This window comes from Musca domestica, unplaced genomic scaffold (genome assembly GCF_030504385.1).
Source record: "Musca domestica strain aabys unplaced genomic scaffold, Musca_domestica.polishedcontigs.V.1.1 2, whole genome shotgun sequence".
NCBI classification, from domain to species: Eukaryota; Metazoa; Arthropoda; class Insecta; order Diptera; family Muscidae; genus Musca; species Musca domestica.
The window spans coordinates 30,391,484-30,415,587 of record NW_026712249.1 but is presented as its reverse complement, the minus strand read 5'-3'; the positions used below and the strand labels follow the sequence as shown (position 1 = coordinate 30,415,587).

The window sequence follows — 24,104 nt, the reverse complement described above, 5'->3', positions numbered from 1 at the left end:
AAGCCGAGATACGGGTGCATCCAACCCGCCTGTCACAAAGTGTGTATTACACCAGTAAAGGAAGTGGAAAAGCAGCAAAAAAAATCCATTTCACATTTCGTGGTGGAGTTTAAGGAAATTAACAACTTCCTTGACACAAGTTTTAAGATGATGCTGATGTGGATGATGACGAGTTGAGTCGAGGGCGAGATTGGGAGATGTTGAGTTGGGTTGGCGAGAAAAAATAGAAATAAAAAAAATGAAAAACACCGACAAAGGGTGTGAAACTCTAATGAAGCCAGATAGCGTTAGATTGTCCTCTTTTTGGTGGTTAAGCGTTGAGGTTGACTTATGGTTTTGCAGATAAGTGAGAAGGAAACAAGCAAATGCCACAATCTTGAAAAACGCCGGTCTTAAGGAATTTCAAAGCAGATGCAAGAGAAAAAAAAAAACAAAAGAAAAAAACTAAGAAAGGAGTTTGTCTTAAATTTGACAAGCCGTATTTTTATACCCTCCACCATGCTATGGAGGGTATATTAACTTTGTCATTCCGTTTGTAACTCCTCGAAATACTCATGTCAGACCCAACAAAGTATCACGCTATCTTTCGAACGAATTGAGATAGAAGGCTAAAATTTTGCACACGTGTTTATTTTTCCAGTAGACAGGTTAAGTTCGTAAATGGACCATGTAGGTCCACATTTTCATATAGCCACATTGGCGGCGTTTAGCGGTACCTCCCGATATTCGGCATTTTGATGATTTTAGCGAAATTATTCACCGGAATTGTCCCAAATTTGGTATTTGAAGTTCGTAACGAATACTACAGCATAAAGCAGAAATTTGTCGGTGCAGGTCCACGTCTTCGTATAGCCCCCATATAACGGTACCTCCCGATATTCGGTATTTTGATGATTTTAGCGGCATTATTCACCGGAATTGTTTCAAATTTGGTATTTGAGATTCGTAATGGATACTACAGCCTATGACAGAAAATTATCTGGGCAGGTCCACGTCTTCGTATAGCCCCCATATAAGGGTACCTCCCAATATTCGGTATTTTCATGATTTTAGCGACATTATTCACCGGAATTATTCCAAACTTGATATTTGAAATTCGAAATGGATACTACAGCCTAAGGAAGAAAATCGTCTGTTCAGGTCCACGTCTTCGTATAGCCCATAACGGTACCTCCCTATATTCGGTATTTTGGTGATTTTAGCGTCATTATTCACCGGAATTTTTTCAAATTACACATTTAGAGTTCGTAATGGAAACTACAGCCTAAGACAGAAAATTTTCTATGCAGATCCAGGTCTTCGTATAGCCCCCATGTTGGGGCACCTCACTATATTCGGTATTTTGATGATTTTAGCGACATTATTCACCGGAATTGTTTCAAATTTGTTATTTGAGATTCGTAATGGATACTACAGCCTATGACAGAAAATTATCTGGGCAGGTCCACGTCTTCGTATAGACCCCATATAACGGTACCTCCCAAAATTCGGTATTTTGAAGATTTAAGCGTCATTATTCACCGGAATTGTTTTAAATTACCTATTTTGAGTTCGAAATGAGAACTACAGTCTGTGACAGAAAATTGCCCAGGTCTTCGTATAGGCCCCATACATCAGTACCTCCCTATATTCGGTATTTTGATGAGTTTAGGTACAATACCCACCGAAATTGTTTGAGATATCGTATTTGACGTTAGTAATGGATGCTATAGCCTGTGACAGAAAATTGTCTATACTGGCCCAGGTCTTCGCACAACTCCGATATAATGGTAAATCCCTATATACGATATTTTGATGATTTTATCTACAATATTCACCATTTATTTCAAGTTTCAAATTTGAATATGGCAATGGCTAATGGCAAGCAATGCCTATGTAGATCCACGTCGTACAGACCCCAATATAACGGCTATATTCGGTACTTTTAAAATTTGAACAAAATTTTTTAAGGATTTTATTTTTTGAAAATTTCCAATTTCGTTCCAAATGGTGGAGGGTATTCAAAGTTCGGCCCGGCCGATCTTATTGCTTTTTAACTTGTTATCTCTCATGTCCTTTTGAAAAATAATTTCCCAAGAAACATCCCATTTCCTTGGCAACTTACAATGCTCGTCTCCCCTTCTATCCCTCTCTCTCTCTCTCTCTCTCTCTCCCTCTCTCTCTCTCACCCTCTCTTTTGAGTGTTTGCTCCTTTGGAATTTTTGTTATTAAAGTCCATCTCCCCCATTCATTTCACTCCTTGTTTGGATTGTAGCCTAAAAATAGGCAATGGATTTATGATTTCACTTAACCCCAAAAATATTTATTAAAATAGTTTATTGTTAATTAAATTGTGTGTTGGGGGGGGGGGGGGAGTATGAAAAAAGGGGCAATATTGCAAAAAAAAAAAAAAACACAAAAAAAAAGAGCAAACAAGAAAATAAATTAAACCCTTTTATCCTTGCCCGAGGACTGTAAATATTTATGTATGTCACAACGAGTGGGAGGCTGTCTGGAATATGGTTAAGTGACCAAAGTGTCATAACATTTTCAAAACGAAAATTGGAATTGGAATCAACCCGTTCAAAAGGTTAGATATATTTCATTAAAATACATTGTAGAATAAGGCATTTAAGCCCATGGCCATGTGGAATAATTTGATCAAAAATTAAGGTTGGTATTTATATCAAAAGATAACTGAATTAAAAATAAACGAGATAAAAAAGTATCGGAAGGTTTTGCCGACAGATGTATACCCTCCGCCAATGTTCGATTATTTAAATATATTTTCACTTCTGTTATGATTATTCAATTTTTTGGCCCTCTTGGAAGTAGGTACCCCAGGAATGGACCACGTTTGTATATTTCGTATCGGACCTTAATAAATATCAGATAATTATTACGAAGTGCCAGATTTGCTAATTTCATTTACTTTATATGAGATGTGTCATCATTTTTAGGGTGAAATGTTAAAATGTGCCTGAGGTATCAGGTATAGTAGACCGAATTATTCCATTTTCACATTTCATCTAATACAGAAAAATATTGGAAATCAGAAAATCGAAAATTTATATCCCATTATATGTAAAGTCATAAGTTCTCAGGTTTCTGGTTGAGAGAAATATTTAGATATACACGTTATAAAGAATCGCTGACTTGTTTCACAAGTTATGACAGATAAAATTATTGAAAATTGTGACCCTTTGTGGGTGAGGTATCAGAAGAGTTTGCAGGATGAGATAAAAAAAAAAACTACAACCAACTTCAGACTGCTGTCATTTCGAAGCCACTCGTCCGACAGCTGTTAAAATTATCCCAGTGACAGCTCATTATATTATTTACAAGCGTACGAAAGCATTTTAGAGAGAATTTTCCAGAAAAAAAGTTATTCGTGATGGAATTCAAGCGTGATTGTGTGATTTCTTTAGATTTGGCTGGAAAACCACAGGTGGCTATCATAAGAGCAATCCAGCATTTAAATGTCAATAAATCGTTTGTGTCTCGTACCATCGCTCGTTACCGTGATACTGGTAGCGTAGCCAGACGTCAATGAAGTGGACGGAAGAAAACAGCAACATCAACAGAAATGGTTCGAAAAGTAAAGAAGCAACTTGATCGAAACCCGCTTCGCAGTGGCCGACGAGCTGAAATGGCTCGTGAGCTGAACATATCGCAATATTCCATTCGGAAAATATTGAAATATGAGCTCGAGGTAAAGTCATTGAAATTTCAAAAAGTGCAAGAACTTACACCGCAACAGAAAGAAAATAGACTCAAAAGACCTAAAGAGTTGTTTCGCTTGGCCGAAAGTAGTGAACTGCCGCATTTGGTTTTTCTGATGAGAAAACATTCGTTGTCAAGCAGCTTGTAAACAAACAAAATTGAAAGTGTGCACCTTCGATTGACCACCAGAAACAAGCGCCTTCCAGGCCATGGTGATGGTGTCATCGGCCGCCATAACAGCCGATGGTCGCTTTCCGCTCGTATTAATCCACGGTGGCATCAGAATATAAGCCGAATATTATAGCGAAAATATTCTGGAGGGTGTATTAAAGCCTTGGGCACACAAACATTTTGAGCGCAGACCTTGGACATTCCAACAGGACTCAGCATCATCGCACTCAGTACGCGCCACCCAAGAATGGTTACAAAATGAGGTTCGCATCAGTCCTAGCGCACAATGGCAACCAAAATCTTCGGGTACCAATCCGTTGAGCTATTGTGTTTGGAAAGCAAGGTTGGCACTAAAAAATACCAAAATGTCGATCACCTCAAGCAAGCGCTTCGCCGGGAATGGGCCAAAATACCGCAGTGCAACATTCGGGCAGTGTGTGACGGTTTCATTGGCCGTTTGAAGGCCATAATTCATGCCAAAGTGGACCAATTCGAACAAATCCAAACTTATTCTAAAATTTGATGCTATTTCCGACATTTTTTTGCTTTCATTCAATGAAATTTAAAAAAATGTAAAAATTATGGCGTTTGACTTTGTTGCAGTTTTTAATCTTACCCTGTATATCATCATCATGTGTGAAATATGAAGAAATCAGGATGCTTATTTCGGCTTTTATAATCGTTATGGTTATTCAAAACTTTGACCCTATATGGGGGAGGTACCAGAAGAAATTGTCCGATCTCTAACATCCTTATAACATATATGGAATCGGTTGTTAATTTCGCGTTTTATAAGCTTCATGGATATTCAAGATTATTTAGCCTTTGTGGGGGAGGTACCAGAAGGAGTGGACCGATATATCCAATCTTCATAGTAGATCTTGTGTTAGTGGGAATAATGGTATGTGTGAAATATGAAGAGCACTGGATGTCTATTTCGAATTTTATGATGGTTTTTGGTTATTCAAAACTTTGACCCTTTGTAGGGGAGGTACCAGAAGAAATGGTCCGATCTCTACCATATTTAAAACTGATCTTGTGTTGATGGAAATATTGAGATGTACCAAGTCTGAATGGAATCGAATGTTAATTTTGGGTTTTATGAGCTTTATGGATATTCAAAATTTTGACCCTTTGTGTGGGAGGTACCAAAAGGAGTGGACCGATATATCCCATCTTCACACCAGACCTTTAGTTAATAAAAAATTGCAAAATATTTGAAATTTTTAGAAAAGGGGATACTTACATCATATTCTATAAGAGTTATAATTATTCAAAATGTTTACCCTTCGTGGTGGAGTGGACCGGTATTGTCCATTTTCGCACCTGACCTTGTACTAATGCAAACATTAGAATTCGTCATGTTAGAGTAAAATCGCATTATCATTTCTCTTTGTGAGCAGTAATTTTTTTTTTTTTTTAAATTTCGAACTTTTTTGGGGGAGGTACCAGAAGGAGTTGACCGATATTGCCCATCTCCGAATTCAATCTAAGTTTGATAATATTACGATAGGTTTGGATCAAGTCGGATACTTCGAGAGTTATCGTGCGCACCAGCCAGTTAGACAGACGGACGGACATCCCTAAATCGACTCCAAATGTACTGAAACGAATTTGTTTCGATGAGACACGTTTTGGCCATATCAAATGATATAAACCCTCTCTCTCGGCTGAGGGTATAACTAGCCATATGGCTGAGAGTATAATAAAAATAAGTTCGGCTCTCTGCGTCACACTGCTCTAAATCTATGCTCATAAGTTATGATTTCTCATGAAAATGGCGCTCGTAATAAAACAAAGCAAAGTTCTGAAACATATCTTTATAATTTACACACACTTCTGAGAGACAATGAGACAGTTGATATGTCTCACATATAGATGGCGCATAACTCTCGAGATTTGATCATATTCTGCATTTTCATGTAACTTTGATATAAAAGTGACCTCATAGACATCTTTTAAACTAAATCATTCGTGTTTCTTTTGGGCATAGATGATTCGGCTAGTCATGAGCTCAAATGGGTTAAATATAGATCAATGAACACCTGCGGTAGTACAGGGTTGCCCATATTCGACGGACCCATCTGGCAACGCCATAACTTTTGACAGAGATGTCACATCGCTTAATGACATACCGCGTTTGAAGCGTCAGTCCAAGCAGATTTTTACCATGAACCAATACACGCCACGCGAGCGCTCTGGAATAGTTGAAATTTACAAGAAGTCAATTGTGAAAACTCAACGTGCTTTTAAAACATTAAAAAATGTGAGAAGTGCGCCTTCTAAGAACACCATTAAGCGTTTATAGGAAAAAATTTCGACTGGTAAGGCTCTTTCTAATCCGAAAAGGCCATATAAAAGTCGACCAAGGCGATCGGCCGAGAAGCCAGTGTTGGGAGGTCCCCAAGAACATCCCAAAAACGCTCAGCAGTTCTCAGCAGTTGGGCATGGCTCGGTCCACTTTACAACGGATTATTCGCATTGATTTGCATTTGTTCAAAATTCAATTGACGCAAAGAATGTTGCCTGCGCACAAGCCTCGTCGATTGGAATGGGCCCAAATATGGGCAACCCTTATTCCTTATGAAACATGGTGGGATGCAAGGATATATCACTTGGACTTTACTTAGAAACATGTTAAAATCGAAATTGAAGCCTATTAATATAAATTCTCCCCTTGAAGACTGATATCCCAGGCCCTTTTGAAACTTCTTTTCTTGATGGATTGAATCATTAAATGACTAGGCCCAAGTGTCATCAAGGTAACATTAAATGTAGAACTTTTGTATTAAATCTTGGAAAATAAATTCCCAACAACTCCCAAAAGTATGCTTTAAAATTTTTCCCTGCACATCTATCCCCGAAATATATGCTCCAAATAGATTAAGTTTTTCCAAGATTTCTTTTAAACTAGAAGAGAAAACTTCACAACGCCATGATATGATTTAATTAAATTCAACTTTTTAGAAAATCCTAAGAACATTTAAAACCCCAAAACGCCCACCAGCAACTGCAGCGCGAGAGAGAGAACACATCAAATATTAACAAGTTTAAGCTGATTTAGGTATTATTAACTATGGACACACGATGGCAGAGAGAATACAAGTTAGCCACGCGGCCATGGAATAAACAGCGGTATAATAAAGGACATTAGGTTAGGCGTGGGAGTTCGTTCATTCCTTCAAATGCCATGAGAGTTTGAGTGAAACCTAATTAACTCGCAACACAAATACCAACCACCCACACCCCACACCCCCAGTAGATACGCTCTAGTCTATAAACTGTAATGCTCGCGGTGGCCTTGAAATGAAAATTGAAATGGATAAACATCGCACAAAATACGCAACAAGAATTACTGTCGAGGCGGCATGGAATGGCGCCCAAACAAAGATAGATAGACAGACAACAAGTCGAAAGCCCAAGCTTAGGCATGTTTAATGTAATTTATTTTATATATTTTTTCTACAACAAAAAGAAAAAAAAGCAAAAAACAACATTATTTCAAAGTCAGACAAAATGGTAATCAGACATTTCTAATGGCCCAACAAGCGCCAGAATCCAACTGCTGCAAAACCGGCCATACTTCTGCGTGTGTGTGTGTTTGTTTGTGCGTTTTAATTTATCCTGTGTCAAGGCTGTCTCTATGCCATAGCTGCCCTGACATTTTTGACAGATTTTCTTGTTGTTGTTGTTGTTATTGCTAACCTCCACCAGCAGCACGGCCATTACATTTGTCCTTTAGTTCAATGTTAGGAACCAACAACAACAATAACAACGATGGCAAATTTTTATAGGCCAGATTCTATTTAGATTCCCTCTTTTACTTAACGACTTTTGCTCGGACCATTACGGCGGCCTTGTCCTCTTGGCCAACAATATTGGCCGGTATATGGATATGAGGAAAAAAAAAAAGCGAATTGGAAGTTGTTGCTGTTGCCCTGGCTATTTTTCGAAATTGCTTTTGGCTGAAGAGCAGGCACATACGTTTTGTAATTTTTTCTCTCGTCTTTCCATCTTTGACATGTGCGAGAACTTTTTAGCAATGTTGTGTTCATTGAATTTTGTCAGTGAATGGATTTTCCATAAAAAAAACGAAAAAAACATGTTCGGAAGAAAAGCCATAGGACAGAAAACGTGTCATTGTTTACGTTGTTTTGGCCTCTAAACAAGCAATAGCTGGGTCTTAACAATCCTTCAGAGCCATTACCAATGGGACAGTGGTATTTAGGTTCAATGAGAAGGAGATTTTCTCAAAACATATGAAAAAAAAAAAATCCATAGATTTTCCAGAGAAAAAAACTGACCCAGCAACTGAGGTGAGTTTTTTTCTATGAAAAAATTTCCTCGATAACTGAGGTGAGTTTTTTCTATAGAAAAAAATTCCCCCGGTAACTGAGGTGAGTTTTTTCTATAGAAAAAATTTCCTCAGTAACTGAGGTGAGTTTCTATAGACAAAAATTTCCTCAGTTACTGAGGTGAGTTTTTTCTATAGAAAAAAAAAATTCCTCAGCTACTGAGGTGAGTTTTTTTCTATAGAAAAAACATTTCTCGGCTACTGAGGTGAGTTTTTTTTTAATTTAAAAAAAATTTCTCAGCTACTGAGGTAAGTTTTTTCTATAGAAAAAAATTCCTCAGCTACTGAGGTGAGTTTTTTCTATAGAAAAATATTTCCTCAACTACTGAGGTGAGTTTTTTTCTATAGAAAAAAAATTCCTCAGCTACTGAGGTGAGTTTTTTTCTATAGAAAAAAAATTCCTCAGCTACTGAGGTGAGTTTTTTTCTATAGAAAAAAAATTCCTCAGCTACTGAGGTGAGTTTTTTTCTATAGAAAAAAAAATTCCTCAGTAAATGAGTTTTTTCAATAGAAAAAATTTCCTCAGCTACAGAGATGAGTTTTTTCTATAGAAAAAAATTTCCTCAGCCACTGAGGTGAATTTTTTCTATAGAAAAAAAATTCCTCAGCTACTGAGGTGAGTTTTTTCTATAGAAAAAAAATTCCTCAGCTACACAGGTGAGTTTTTTTCTATAGAAAAAAAATTTCCTCTGTAACTGAGGTGAGTTTTTTCTATAGAAAAAAATTCCCACAGCTAGAGGTGAGTTTTTTTTCTTCTATAGAAAAAAATTCCCTCAGCTACTGAGGTGAGTTTTTTTCTATAGACAAAAATTCCCTCAGCTACTGAGGTGAGTTTTTTCTAAAGAAAAAAAATTCCCTCAGCTACTGAGGTGGGTTTTTTCTATAGAAAATAATTTCCTCAGCTACTGAGGTGAGTTTTTTTTCTATAGAAAAAAATTTCCTCAGCTACTGAGGTGAGTTCTTTTCTATTGATAAAATTTCCTCAGCTACAGAGGTGATTTTTTTTTCTATAGAAAAAAATTTCCTCAGCAGCTGAGGTGAGTTTTTTCGATAGAAAAAAATTTCCTGAGCAACTGAGGTGAGTTTTTTTCTATAGAAAAAAATTTCCTCAGCTACTGAGGTGAGTTTTTTCTATAGAAAAAAATTTCCTCAGTAGCTGAAGTGAGTTTTTTTTTTTTGGAAAAGAAGCTTCCTCTGTTACTCAGGTGAGTAGTTCTCAGTCACTGAGAAAATTTCCCCTATTTCACTGTGCCCACCCACAAATCATCATCGAGGCAAATCGTCACATCCATCCATCCATTACCCCCTATAAAACTTTAGAACATAAAAAATAAACAAATACCCATACACACACACACAGAGAGAGATCACTTCAGGGACAAAAACCTTTAGACCGAGTGCATGTGTGTGTGTGTTCGTATGTCTTTGTTGATTTAAAAGTCAACTTGACCTCCATTTGCCTCTTTTGAGTAAATACAGAAGGCCCCCTTCCAACACACACACACGCATGCACACTTGTTTGCCTCTGGAAACACAACAAGCTAGCATACTTTTAGGATGTGGCGAGGGGGGATTGGAACATGGAATATACATTGCTGTTTTTTATATCTTCTCCTTCATTGAATTAATGAGATTTTTATTGGAGAAAACCCAAGTTTTAAAGATGTTTGTCCTAGATTTATGTCTTCTATATTTCATGATTAACAAGAAGAAGAGGAAGAAGAGCAAAAACAACAACTACTACAAGAAATTGGATAATAGAAAAACTTGAGTTCTTTTTTTCTGTGGTGCAGGGGAGAACTGAGCGAGCGACTGTTGTGGCGGAACATAAAAACATGCTCCTTAAAGTTGACTACATTTTCACCTATTTTTTTCTATCAATGGCCTTAAAAAGTATGCTCTTGAAATGTTATCAAGTTATTTGATAAGCCTTATTGTAGGCAACAAATTTCTGATTAACAACTTAGTTTTGCTCTTTTGTCACCCCGGGACATTTGAAACTTGTTAAAGTTTTAATGAAAAAAAAGCAAAACAAAAAAGAAAAACATCAATGGCCATAGGGAAGGATATAAATGGAATTAAATTTGAATTAGAGATTCTGAAAAAAAATGTCTATAGCAGAAATTAATATCATGTAAGGACTCCCCTCTGCGGATATTAGGTATACGATCCAGCTACATACGTTGGGGTTATATCATTTGATATGGCCAAAACGTGCCTCAGCCAAATAACGGTTCTAGACCCTAGGTCCTTTCTGGTTGGTAGTCCGTCCGACTGTCTTTCTGGCTAGTGGGCTCGATAACTCTCAAAGGGAGTGTCCGATTTGGACCAAAGTTGGTACATCGTAATATTATTATCATACTTAGATCAAGTACGGAGATGGGCAATGTCGGTCCACTATTTCCGGCACCTCCAACACAAAACCGTTTATTAATATAGATAAACGGGTATACATCTGTCGGCAAAACCGGGTTTACAGGGTATAATTATAACCTCCACCATAGTATGGAGGATATATTAAGTTTGTCATTCCGTTTGTAACACCTCGAAATATACATTTTAGACCACACCAATTATATATATTCTTGATCAGCATAAAATTCTATGTCGATTTGGCGAGGTCTATCCGTCTGTCCATCTGGGAAAATCACTCTGGCTTCCGAACTAAATGAAGAAGGTTGACAAAATTTTACTCAAATGTATATAATGTCTGCAGAACTTTTGATATTGAAAATGGGCTATGTGGGTCCACGTTTTGGTATAGCCCCCATATAACGGTAACTGCTGATACTCGGTATTTTGATGGTTTTTTGCGACAATATTCTTCGGAATTCTTTCAAATTTGGTATTTGATATTTGTAATGGATACTACAGCCTAAGACAGAAAAATTGTCCGTGCAGGACCAGGTCTTCGTATAACCCCCATATAATTGTACCTCCCTATTTTCGGTATTTTGACGATGTTAGCGACAGTAGGTTGACAAAATTTTACTCAAATATATATTATGTCTGTAGGACTTTTGGTATTGAAAATGGGCCATGTGGGTCCACGTTTTGGTATAGCCCCCATACAACGGTACCTCCCGATACTCGGTATTTTGACGATTTTATCGACATCATTCACCGGAATTGTTTCAAATTTGGTATTAAAAGTTCGTAATGGATACTACAGCCCATGACAGAAAATTGTTCATGCAGGTCCACGTCTTTGTATAACCCCCATATAACGGTACCTCCCGATATTCGATACTTTGAAGATTTTAGCGACATATTCACCGGAATTATTTCAAATTTGGTATTTAAAGTTCGTAATGGATACTACAGCCTAAGACAGAAAAATTGTCCATGCAGGTCCACGTCTTCGTATAGCCCCCATATAAAGGTACCCCCGATATTCGGTACTTTGATAATTTTAGCGACATTATTCACCGGAATTGTTTCAAATTTGGTATTTGAAGTTCGTAATGGATACTACAGCCTGTAGCCCCTTATAACAGCACCTCCCGATATTCGATATTTTGACGATTTTAGCGACATTATTCATCGGAATTGTTTCAAATTTGGTATTTAAAGTTCGTAATGTTTACTACAGCCTAAGACACAAAATTGTCCGTGCAGGTCCACGTCTTCGTATAGCCCCCATATAAAGGTACCCCCGATATTCGGTATTTTGATGATTTTAGCGACATTATTCACCGGAATGGTTTTAAATTTGGTATTTGAAGGTCGTAATGGGTACTACTGTCTGTTACAGAAAATTGTCATTGCAGGTCCACGTCTGCGTATAGCCCCCATATAAATGTACCCCCCATATTCGGTACTTTGATGATTTTAGCGACATTATTCATCGGAATTGTTTCAAATTTGGTATTTAAAGTTCGTAATGGATACTACAGCCTATGACAGAAAATTGTCTGTGCATTTCCACTCCTTCGTATAGACCCCATATGAAGGTACCTACCGAGATTCGGTACTTTGATGTTTTTAGCGACATTATTCACCGGAATTCTTTCAAATTTGGTATTTGAAGTTCGTAATGGGCACTACTGTCTGTTACAGAAAATTTTCCATGCAGCTCTCCGTCTCCGTATAGCCCCCATATTACGGTACCTCCCGATACTCGGTATTTTGATGATTTTATCGACATCATTCATCGGAATTGCTTTAAATTTTCTATTTGAAGTTAGTAATGGATACTACAGCCTATGAGAGAAAATTGTCCGTGCATTTCCACGACTTCGTTTAAACCCCATATGAAGGTACCTCCCGATATTCGGTATTTTGATGATTTTAGCGACATTATTCACCGGAATGGTTTTAAATTTGCTATTTGAAGTTCGTAATGGATACTACAGCCTATGACAGAAAATTGTCCGTGCAGACCAGGTCTTCGTATAACCCCCATACAACGGTACCTCCCGATACTCGGTATTTTGATGATTTTAGCGACATTATTCACCGGAATTGTTTTAAATTTGGTGTTTGAAGTTCGTAATGGATATTACAGCCTATGACAGAAAATTTTCCGCGCAGGTCCACGTCTTCGTATAACCCCCATATAACGGTATCTCCCGATACTCGGTATTTTGATGATTTTAGCGACATTATTCGTCGGAATTGTTTCAAATTTGGTATTTGAAGTTCGTAATGGATACTACAGCCCATGACAGAAAATTGTCTGTGCATGTCCACGTCTTCGTATAGCCCCCATATAATTGTACCTCCCGATTCTTTGTATTTTATTGATTTAAGCGACTTTATTCACCGGAAATGTTTCAAATTTCGTATTTGAAGTTCGTAATGGATACTACAGCCTATGACAGAAAATAGTCTGTGCAGCTCTCCGTCTTCGTATAGCCCCCATATAACGGTACCTCCTGATACTCGGTATTTTGATGATTTTAGCGACATTATTTACCGGAATTGTTTTAAATTTGGTATTTAAAGTTCGTAATGGATACCACAGCCTATGACAGGAAATTGTATGTGCAGGTCCATGTCTTAGTATAGCCCCCATATAACGGAACCTCCCAATATTTTGGTGATTTTGGCGATTTTAGAGACATTATTCATCGATTTTTTTTCGCATTTAAATATGGTAATGGCTTATGACAAGAGTTGCCTATGCAGGTCCACGTCGTCGTATAGACCCTAATATAATGGCTATATTCGGTATTTTTAAGATTTAAACAGAATTTTTGAAAATTGGCAGATTCGTTCCATAGTTGGAGGGTATTAAAAGTTCGGCCCGGTCGAACTTACAGTTTTTTTACTCGTTTTAAACTAGTTTCCTATAATAAAGTCTTCCTCAGTCACGGAGGAACTATTTATTTATTAATTTATTTATTTATTTATTTATTTATTTATTTTATTTATTTATTTTTTTTTTTTTGAAAAAAGTCTTGCTCAGTTATTGCGGATTTTATTCTAAAAAAAAAACTTTCCTAATTCACTGAACGTTTAGCTCTTACACTGACCAATTTTTTTTTTTTCTAATGAAGAAAAATCTTCCTCCTTTCCTCATTTCCTAAAAAATATTTCCAAACATTTTAAATCTTTAAATATAACATGAAACCAAAACACCTGCCATAAAATGGAAAAAGAAAGAGCAAAATCATGTTTGTGAAACCAATAACCATTAAAAGTTCCCAAAAAGAACAACACAAAACACACACAGAGAGCCCACAAACCCCACAAAATAGTAAATGTTACGCCTAAAATAACACTTTATTTTTGTGTACAACTAAAAACGTCTTAATGTAGCCGAAAACAAATGATACACACCCACCACACCAAAAATCCACCTCTCTTCGCTCTCAGTTCAACAGGGCAGCAAGAAGGCCTGCTCTAGCCATCATTTATATGGCCTTAACGAGGACTAGGTTCAGTCTTCTTCTGCCGCATTTCAAGGCAACAAATCTGGCAACAAAATTAATGGATATGTCATTTAAATGTTACTCTCTCATTAAATAGACCACAGAAAAACAAAGCAGCCTAAAAGTATGCTTTGGAAAAATAAAACGACAACAGACCCTGAATTTCAGCTTAGCACTCAGCCAGCTAGTCACTCAGTCAGTCAGTTAGGCAACCAAATCAATTCATTTTTTTGCCAATAACTCAATATGGTTTTGGAAATCCCTACTGAAGGTCTGCCATCATTCCATGGTATTGAAAATGTTTCCAATATTTTATCTTGTTTTCCAGTTGCAAAAAAAAAAAAAAAAAAAAACGAACGAACAAATGAATCTCAGCATCAGCAGAGTAAAGTAAAAAAAAATTGCCAGCAAAACAAATGATTGGTGCCTACACCACCCACAAAACCAATGAACGAACCAACGAATGAACGACAGAACAAACATTTAAAACACAGGCGCCTAAAAATATGTTGCCAGTTGGTTGCAATTCCACAAAACATTAACATTGAAATGTATTTTTTCTTTTTCCTTTTTCGTTTTGCTTCACTTCTCCTGTTCGCTGTGCCCGGCCCATTCTTTGCTGTTCTCCACAGCCAACATTAGAAATAACGAAAAAAAATCAATATTAAAAACAGCTCTGGTTGCAAATGTTGGCAGGGCGGAGGATGAGGTGGTGTGGGGGAGATGTCTTTACAAGGCCTTTGATTTTTTGCAAACAAAAGATATGCGGGTGGTACACAAGGACAAATGGATGGATTTTTTTGTTGTGCTCCACTTGCTTGTAGCGCATGGAAAACATGCACCAAGCAACCACCACCACCACCACTGCCACTAGTCAATCTGTCATTCATGGTATTGAAGGGGAGAGGAGGTGAAAAGGAGTGAAGAGGTGAAGCAGAAATTTTAACATGAAAACTGCATCAAAGGAAGTCGAACAGTGGGATTCGATGGAAAGCTCGAGAGGAGGATACATAAGAGACCTATAGAAGATATTGACGACCTGCAGTAGGTATTCCATAACTAAATGGGTATTACATACATAAAAAAGCTCTTGAGGGTCTTTCATAAAAAAGAAAGAAGTCCATTTAAAAGTTCTTCTTGGAACAGAAGATCTCTTGTGAGCTTTCTACAGGGAAAAGAACTCTCATGGAAAAAAATACCTTTTGATGGGCTTCTAAAGAAACCATTTCCATGTGGGAAGGACCTCTCCAAGAAGATATCGTTTTGAATTGCCTCTATGAAATGTGGACCTCTTGATTGTCTTTTAGAGACATTTTAAGTGTCTCTTATTGAGAAAAAATGTCCTGGGGTCCTTCTTGAGACAGACAACTTTTTTAATGACTTCTACAAACAAAAAAGCATTTGGAAGTCTTCTATAGAATAAATAATCTTTGGAGGTTCTTCCGTAAAAAGCTGACCTCTTTAAAGTTTTTTGTATAAAGAAGTAAACTTTTAGAGTCCTCTACAAAAAGACATTACCTAACAGGACTTCTAAAAAATAAAAAACTATTACGGATTTTCTTTCAAGAAACAATAGCCTTTGACGGTCTTCTAATGGGACACGTCAACTTGAGGGACTTCCATAGGTGGAAGACAGAAGATCTCTTAAGGAACTTTTATATAGAGAGAACACCTCTTGAGGGAACTCAATACAGGGAAAGAAATCTTTTGAGAATCTTCTGTAGAGAGAAATCTTCCTCAGGATCTTCTCCAGACCCTCTGAGGGTTTACTGTTGTGAGAAGACTGCGTGAAGATATTCTATGGAAATAAGAGGAGAGATAAGGGATATTCTGAAAAAAAAAAGCCTTCTAGAAAGTCTTCTATACAAAGAAGATCTCTGAAGGGCCTTCTCTTGAAGGGTCCCATGACGTTCTTCTATAGAAAGAACGCCTCCAGAGGGGTTTCTGAAAATAGAAAATATCATGAGGATATTCTGTAGAGCGAAGACTTCTGTAGGGTCTTCTATACAAATAAAAGCCTCTGGGGGGTATTCGTTACGAAGAAGACTACTCAGGCCTTTCTGAAGAAAGAGGAGGGTTTCCTATGCAGAGAAGACAACCTGAGAATTTTCTATGGAGGAAGATCTTCTAAAGAGAAAAGGCCAACCAAAGGTATTCTATAAAGAAATGACCTTTCGAAGATTTTCTATAAAGAGATAGCTCCTGCTAGTCTTCCATGGAAAAAAGACCTACACCTGTGTTCGCCTCCTTCCGTTCTTCTTTCGAGAGGTCCTTCCGAAATTTATTTATAAAGCGTATACCTTTCGGAAATCCTTTTTGGAGAAGATCTCCAGGACGTCTTTAATTGAGAGAAGACCTCCAAAAAGTCTTATGCTGAGAGAACACCTTCCTACAGATTTTCTATGGCGAGACCTCGAGTCTTCCATTGAAGGAAGATCTACAGGGAGTCTTTCGAAAAGAAAATGGAAAACATTCAGAGGTCTTCTTTGGAGCAAAAACCTTGAGATTCTGCTGTGGAGAGAAGACCTTTCGAAGATCTTCTTTCTTTCGAAGAAGAAGACATAGAAAAGACACAGAGGTATTGTGAGAAAAGAAGGCTTTTGAAGGTCTTCTATGGAGACGAGACCTCCTGCAGGTATTTAATGGAGAGAAGATCAGATCAAGATCACAGACGGTCTTCTATATTGAAAAAATATCGAAGATCTTCTATGGAGAGAATTCCTTTCGAAGGTCCTTTATGAAAAAACGTCCTTTCAGCGGTCTCCTATTTATAAAAGTAAGACCTTTTGGATGACTTTTAAAAAGAGAATAACGTTTGGAGAAAGTCTTTTATTGAGAGAAGATCTACACAACGTCTTCTATTGAGGGAAGACTTGCAGCTGGTCTTCTAGCGGACGAAGACCTCTATAAGGTCATCTATGGCGAGAAAAACTCTAGAAAATCTTCTGAAAAAGAAGACCTTCAGAAAGTCTCTTATTGAGGGAAGACCTTTAGAAAGTCTTCTATGGAGAATAGACGTTAGATTTTGATGGACGATACCTCCAGCTTGAGGGATGACTTTCTGCACATGTTCTATGGCGAGAAGACCTCAGGTCTGCCGTCGAGGGAAGATTCATTGCATGTCTTTTGAAGGGAAAATGGAGACCTTTTGAAGGTCTTCGGTGGAGAAAAGTCTTGATGGAATCTTCTGTGAAGAGTAGGCCTTTCGAAGATCTTTGGTGGAGAGAAGACCATTCCATAGAATTTGGGGGACTTGTGAGAAAAGAAGACATTTGAAGGTCTTCTGTGGAGAGAAGGTCAGCTGAAGGACTTCTTTATGGAAAAGAATTATAGGTCTTGTTTAGAGAGAACTCCTTTCAAAGGTCCTGTATGAAGACACGTCCTTTCAGCGGCTTCCTATTCTCAAAAGGATAAGAACTTTGGAAGGACTTCTTTAAAGAGAAGATATTCCAAAGGTTTTCTATAAAGAGAAACCCCTTTGAGATCCTTTCGAAGATCGGTAAAAAGTAACATTTTCAGGGTCTTATATCCAAAGAGGGCTTCCTATCAAAAGAACCTCTTCTGGAAATATTCCTAAAGGAATATTTTTCGGAGGTCTTCCATAAAGAGAAGACCTTTCGGAGATATTCTATAAAGAGAAGACCTTTCGGAGGCCTTCTATGGACGACGACAACTCGGGTAAGTCCTAGGTGTCTTCTATAAAGAAAACATATTACGGAGGTCTTCATTAAAGAGAAGAGCTGCTGAGTGTTTTTATAGACTGAGGGCCGAGAAAATATCCTCTACAGTCTTTCTATAGAGTAAATCCTATAGGAAGAGGATCTTTCAAATGTGTTTCATAGAGATAAGCCACTCTTCTACTGAGGGAAGACATTTTGAAGCTCCTCTGTAGAAAAAACAATTTGAAGGTTTCCATGCACCGAAACCCGTTTGAAGGTTGTTTGTGGACCCAAGACTTTTTGAAGGTTGACCTTAAAATCCGAAGCTCTACTTAGTCGGTTCACAGAGTTTTAATAACGCATCTGTTCTATAAAAGGCCTCGAAAATACCTCCAGTTTATAGAGGACGTTGAAAATGTGCACGACCTGAAGAAGATTTCCGATCTATAGAAGACCTTGACTTCGACCTGCAGAAGACATTCAAAGAAATGCCTCCTTAAAGTGTTTGTGTGGAGGAGAACTTCGAAAACTGTTCTCTTCTTATAGGGACTCCAATAAGTCTTTGGTCGGCAGAAGCCTTCGGTGTATAGAACAACTTGAAAAGGTTTCCTGTGTGTACAGGGTCTCAAAAAGATCTTTTATCGAAAGATAACTTTTATAAGGACTCCTCGAAAAGGTCTTCGGCTTATGGATGAGCCCGCAGAGGTCTATAGAACTCCTAGAAAAAATCTTCGATAAATAAAACACCTTCAAAAATTCCACTGCCTCTGTGAGACCTAAGAAGGGTCTTGTGTTCATATATCATTTGAAGGTTTTCTATGGACCATATAATTAATTTTCTTTACCATAACCGACAAGAACTCCCAGCAGAACCACTTTCGTAACCACTGTGTCTCGAAAAAATCAAATGTGTACCAAAAAAAAGAGCATTTCTAAAGTAAAAAAGAACCCAGCAGCTTGACTTTGTATTTGCATGCGAGCGACTAAAAATAGAATTTACATGGTTGCTTTGCCACAAAGGCATGCCTCCACCCCAAAACCCCCCATGCCTCCACCCCATTGCCCACATCAAAATAAATGCGTTCTGCAGCAAAGCACAAAATAAAATCTATTATTTGATTTGCTATTTTTGTGCATACACGGAAGGCTTAGAGGGATGAAAGAGGAGGAGGAGGAGCAAGATGGAGGGAAAGAGAACCACACTTACCTTGTCCGATGGTATGGTACGCGATTTCTGCGTAATCACGGTCGGAGTTACAATACTGGCCCCGCCACCACCACCACCACTGCTGCTGCTGTTAACACCACCACCAGCGCCTCCTGCCCCATTACCTTGGCCGCCAATTGCATTCACAACACCTGCTGCGGCCGATACGGAATTCGAGCTGGCCGACGAACAGCAGGACGAGGATGATGAAGAGCAGACCGAAACATCGGTGGTGTGACGTTTGATGCTGCACGGGGTGCACGAAGAGCTATTCTGAGAATTTATTGAGGTGGCGGCAGTGCAAGGAGCTGACATTGACGTAGATGGCCTTGCAAATTGCAAATGTTGTTGTTGTTGCTGCTGCTGATGATGATGCTGTTGTTGTTGTTGGTAATGCTGATGTGAATTGTGATGCGAATGTTGTTGTTGTTGCTGCTGCTGCTGCTGATTGTGATGATGATGTGAATGTGGATGCTGATGTTGCGAATATGAGTTGGCCGAAGACGTAGATGAGGCTGACGAGGAATTATGATGGTGATGATGATGATGTTGTTGTTGTTGTTGTTGCTGCTGCTGACTCATATACGAATTATTGCTTCCTCCAGCATTTGTTGAATATTGAGGCTGATGATGCACAGCCACAGCAGCAGCCGTCGAGGCTGAGGCCGACACCGATGGCGACGACGACGTTGAGGAAGATGGTGTCAACAGCGAGTGTGTCGATTGATTTTTATTGTTTTGATGATAACGTTGTTGCTCCTGTTGTTGTTGTTGTTGTTGATGAGCGTGATTGCTGGCCAATGGCACGGTGGAGCCGCCAATAGACGATCCCGTCGACGAGGATGTGGAATGCGACCGCCGACTGGCCGAGCTCGGATTTTGATTTGTGCTGGTAGTGGTGGTAGTTGTTGTTGTCTGCGTATACGGATTGTGGTGGGGACCAGCGCCAGCGCTGACCACAATGGCTGTGGTGGTGTGCTGATGGTGATGATGATGTTGATGTTGACGCGTTGGATGTTGATGATGTTGCAGCGGTTGATGTTGCAGTGGAGCCGTTGGTGAAGTCGGTGTATCAATCGAAGAAGTTGTCGACATTATGTCGTCGCGCGTTGCAATCAAATGTGGCTGTGATAAAACGAAGTTACCAGCACTCGCGATTGGTGATAGTAAATTATTTATTTATTTTTTATTTTGAGCACTTTTATCACTTATTTTTTTTTCTTAAAGAAATTGATTCTTTCAATTTTTATTTAAAACTGAATAAAATAACACATTTCCTGCAATGAGAAAAGAGAGAAAGAAGAAATTAAATTAAGAAAAAGTAGATTTTTTTATATTTTCTTGGTTGTAATCGGCCATAACATTGTGGATTCTAATTGGAATAACAAAAGAGACTCATGTGTTTGCATTGTAACACAGTATCCACAATAAAAAAATCTCCCTCTCGCACTCTCTCTCTCATTCACTCTCATTTTTTTCTTCTATGAAATTTCTTAGCAGCTCCGTTAGGGGAACTCTGAATACAAACGTCATATTGGTAATCACAGCAAACCGGTAATGCCAATTTAGCGATTTTTACAAACCCCACAGAAATATGGAGAATGATATGCCAATTTAGTGATTTTTTCCAACCCCACAGAAATATGGTGAGGAAGGTATTCATACCTCGAAATACTCATTTATTATATAATTTTGTAGCCTACACCATTAGGTGGTCAGGATATTATGTCTTTGTACATTTGTTTGGAACAAGCAAAAGGAAACGAAATAGACCCATTGTTCCTTTTGAAGAACTGCATATAATCACATTCTGAGTCGATTTATGCATGTCCGTCCGGTTCCTGCTAAATGGTAGAACTTATTGAATCATTAAACAGCGAAAAATTCTGAATGAATTATAGGCCTAAATAGGAGCTTCAGCTATATTATAGATAACTATAAAATTCGAGAATTATTTTGGTTGAAAATGTTAACCCTAAAGCGAGGTTTTCCAAAATACGGTTGTAAAATTATTAATCATAAACTTGTACTATGGGTCCAAGAGTATATCAATTTAGGTTATTTTTTTATGCATCAGAGATGGTCATCTATCAAATCTTCTGAAATACCGAATTTGAAATAATTATGTAGGTAAATGTGACTAGGATTATCAAAATACCGAATATCGGTGGGTATCGCTATATGTGGGCTATAGGAAAACAGGGAAATAAATATTCAATGTTCTGCAACCGGGCTAGAACCCATTATGAACTGAAAATAAAATAATTTTTATCAAAATATCGAATATCAGCTGTTACATGGGGCTATACCAAAATGTGGACATGCAATGTTCGCCGTACGAACTAGAAGCCATTATGACCCACAAATACCAATTTTTAGACAAATTCGCGGGAAAATGTGGCAAAAACCATAAAAATACCGAATATCGGAAGGTACCGTTATATGGACCTATACATACAATGTTTCGTCACAGGAGCTAGAACCCAACAAATTCCAATTTTTAGACAAATTCGTATAAAAATGTGGCAAAAATCACCAAAATACCGTTAGATGGGGGCTATACCAAAAGTTGGACCTATGCATAAAATGTTGCGCCACACGAGCTAGGACCCTTTACGAGCTAGGACCCTTTTGAGACAAACTCGTGGGAAAATGTGGCAAAAATCATCAAAATACCGAATATCGGGAGATACGTTACATGGACCATTACATACAATGTTTCGGCACACGCACAAGCTTGAACCCATTATACCCTAAAAATACTAATTGTTAGGCAAATCCGTGGAAAAATGTGGGAAAAATCATCGAAATACGGAATATCGGGAGGTACCTTTCCAAGGTGGAGGGTATAACAAGTAAAATAATCTGTCGATTTTGAAGACAGATGTATCCCCCCAACTTTGAGTTATGATTATTCTAACTGTTGACCATTTATTTGGGAGGTTCCGAAGCAGTTGGCCAATTCGTATCTGACCTAAGACTGATATACAGGGTTGCCCATATTCGACGGACCTTTGGGCCCATTCCAATCGACGAGGTTTGTCCGCAGGCAACATTCTTTGCGTCAATTGAATTTTGTACGGGAACAAATGCAAATCAATGCGAATAATCCGTTGTAAAGTGGACCGAGCCATGCCCAACTGCTGAGAACGGCGTTTTTGGGATGTTCTTGGAGACCTCTCAACACTGGCTCGTACGGCAGCGATATTCTCGGCCGATCGCCTTGGTCGACTTTTATATGGCCTCTTCGGATTAGAAAGAGCCTTACCAGTCGAAAATTTTTCGTATAAACGCTTAATGGGGTTCACATTTTTTAATGTTTTAAAAGCACGTTGAGTTTTCACAATTGACTTCTTCTGTTGAATGTAAATTTCAACTATTTCAGAGCGCTCGCGTTGCATGTATTGGTTCAGGGTAAAAATCTGCTTGGACTGACGCTTCAAACGCGGTATGTCATTAAGCGATGTGACATCTCTGTCAAAAGTTATGGCGTTGCCAGATGGGTCCGTCGAATATGGGTAACCCTGTAAGTATTGTAACGTGCCAGATTTGGACTATTCTGACTACTTCCTATACTTTATATCAGATATGTGCAAATTTTGTGGAAAATGTGGAAATATGCGTAAGGTAACAGATATGCGGACCGAAGTATTCCATTTCCATACTTCATCTAACTTTAGCCGTGGCTGTAAATATTAAATAGCTGTTGCACTTTAAGTCTAAGGCTAATTTCAATGGATTTTAAGTCCTGGCATGAGAAGACCTTTCGGAGATATTCTATAGGGAGAAGACCTTTCGGAGGCCTTCTATGGGATACGACCTTGTGTAGGTCCTAGGTGTCTTCTATAAAGAAAACATATTACGGAGGTCTTCATTAAAGAGAAAAGCTGCTGAGTGTTATTATAGACTGAGGGCCGAGAAAATATCCTCTACAGTCCTTCTATAGAGTAAATCCTATAGGGAGAGGATCTTTCAAATCTGTTTTATAGAGATAAGCCACTCTTCTACTGAGGGAAGACATTTTGAAGCTCCTCTGTAGAAAAAACAATTTGAAGGTTTCCATACATGCAAACCCGTTTGAAGGTCGTTTGTGGACCCAAGACTTTTTGAAGGTTGATCTTAAAATCCGACGCTCTACTTAGTCGGTCCACAGAGTTTTAATAATGCATATGCTCTATAAAAGGCCTCGAAAATGCCTCCGGTTTATAGAGGACGTTGAAAATGTGCACTACCTGAAGAAGATTTCCGATCTATAGAAGACCTTGAAAGGGTCTTTGGCCAGCAGAAAACATTCAAAGAAAGATATCCTTAAAGTGTTTGTCTGGAGGAGAACTTCGAAAACTGTTCTCTTCTTATATCGACTCCAATAAGTTTTTGGTTTACAGAAGCCTTCGGTGTATAAAACAACTTGAATCGGTTTCCTGTGTGTACAGGGTCTCAAAAAGATCTTCTATCGAAAGATAACTTTTATAAGGTTTACGGCCCAAACACCTCGAAAAGGTCTTCGGCTTATGGATTTGAGACGCAATCAGCATGAAAAATATCTTTAAACATTTGACCTTATGTACCGTACTATCAATTCACACAATTTTGGTTTTTTAGTTTTTTTTTTTTTTTTGAGTTTTTTATAGCTCTTGGAAATCATTTCAATTATGTTGTAATGATATGCAATGTATCCAAAATTGACGTCAAATAATTTCAGGATAATCATATTCCAATGCCTAAAGATTATTTTCCACGATGAGAAGTATACCGGTAAACGTTTTTCTTTAACAACATAGTTGACAACACTCAATCTAATTCAACCCCAATTATCATGAAATCCACAATGTGGATTCCACACATCCATATCTCTGAGTTACATTGAATTTCATACTCTCTCCACTTCCCACTTCCCAATCTCTCTCTCTCTCACACACTCTAATGCATGAGAAATAACAAATGCTCCCTATCCTTCTGCATTGGAGAATCTATCTCATCACCAAATACATTTACATAAAAAAGCAGACAAAAACAACAAATAACCCCCCCAATTGTTGTCATGTGCCGCTGTTGTATCAAACGTTCGTTTTTGTTGTTCCTCTTCCTCTTCTTCATGTAATATTGACGTATTTTTCTGCAAAAAAAAGTATTTT

The 24,104-nt window shown here is 38.1% G+C and overlaps 1 protein-coding gene across 3 annotated transcripts in view; it reads right to left on the bottom strand.

Annotated features, from left to right (window-relative positions):
* Positions 1 to 24,104, bottom strand: part of LOC101894013 (AF4/FMR2 family member lilli) — a 302,178-nt gene that overhangs the window by 269,171 nt on the left and 8,903 nt on the right. For all 3 annotated transcript variants that reach the window (XM_059122080.1, XM_059122082.1, XM_059122081.1), the window contains exon 2: positions 18,970 to 20,246. In XM_059122080.1, coding sequence (XP_058978063.1) covers positions 18,970 to 20,064 — 1,095 coding nt within the window. In that variant the 5' untranslated portion in view covers positions 20,065 to 20,246. The remainder of the gene's footprint in view (positions 1 to 18,969; positions 20,247 to 24,104) is intronic.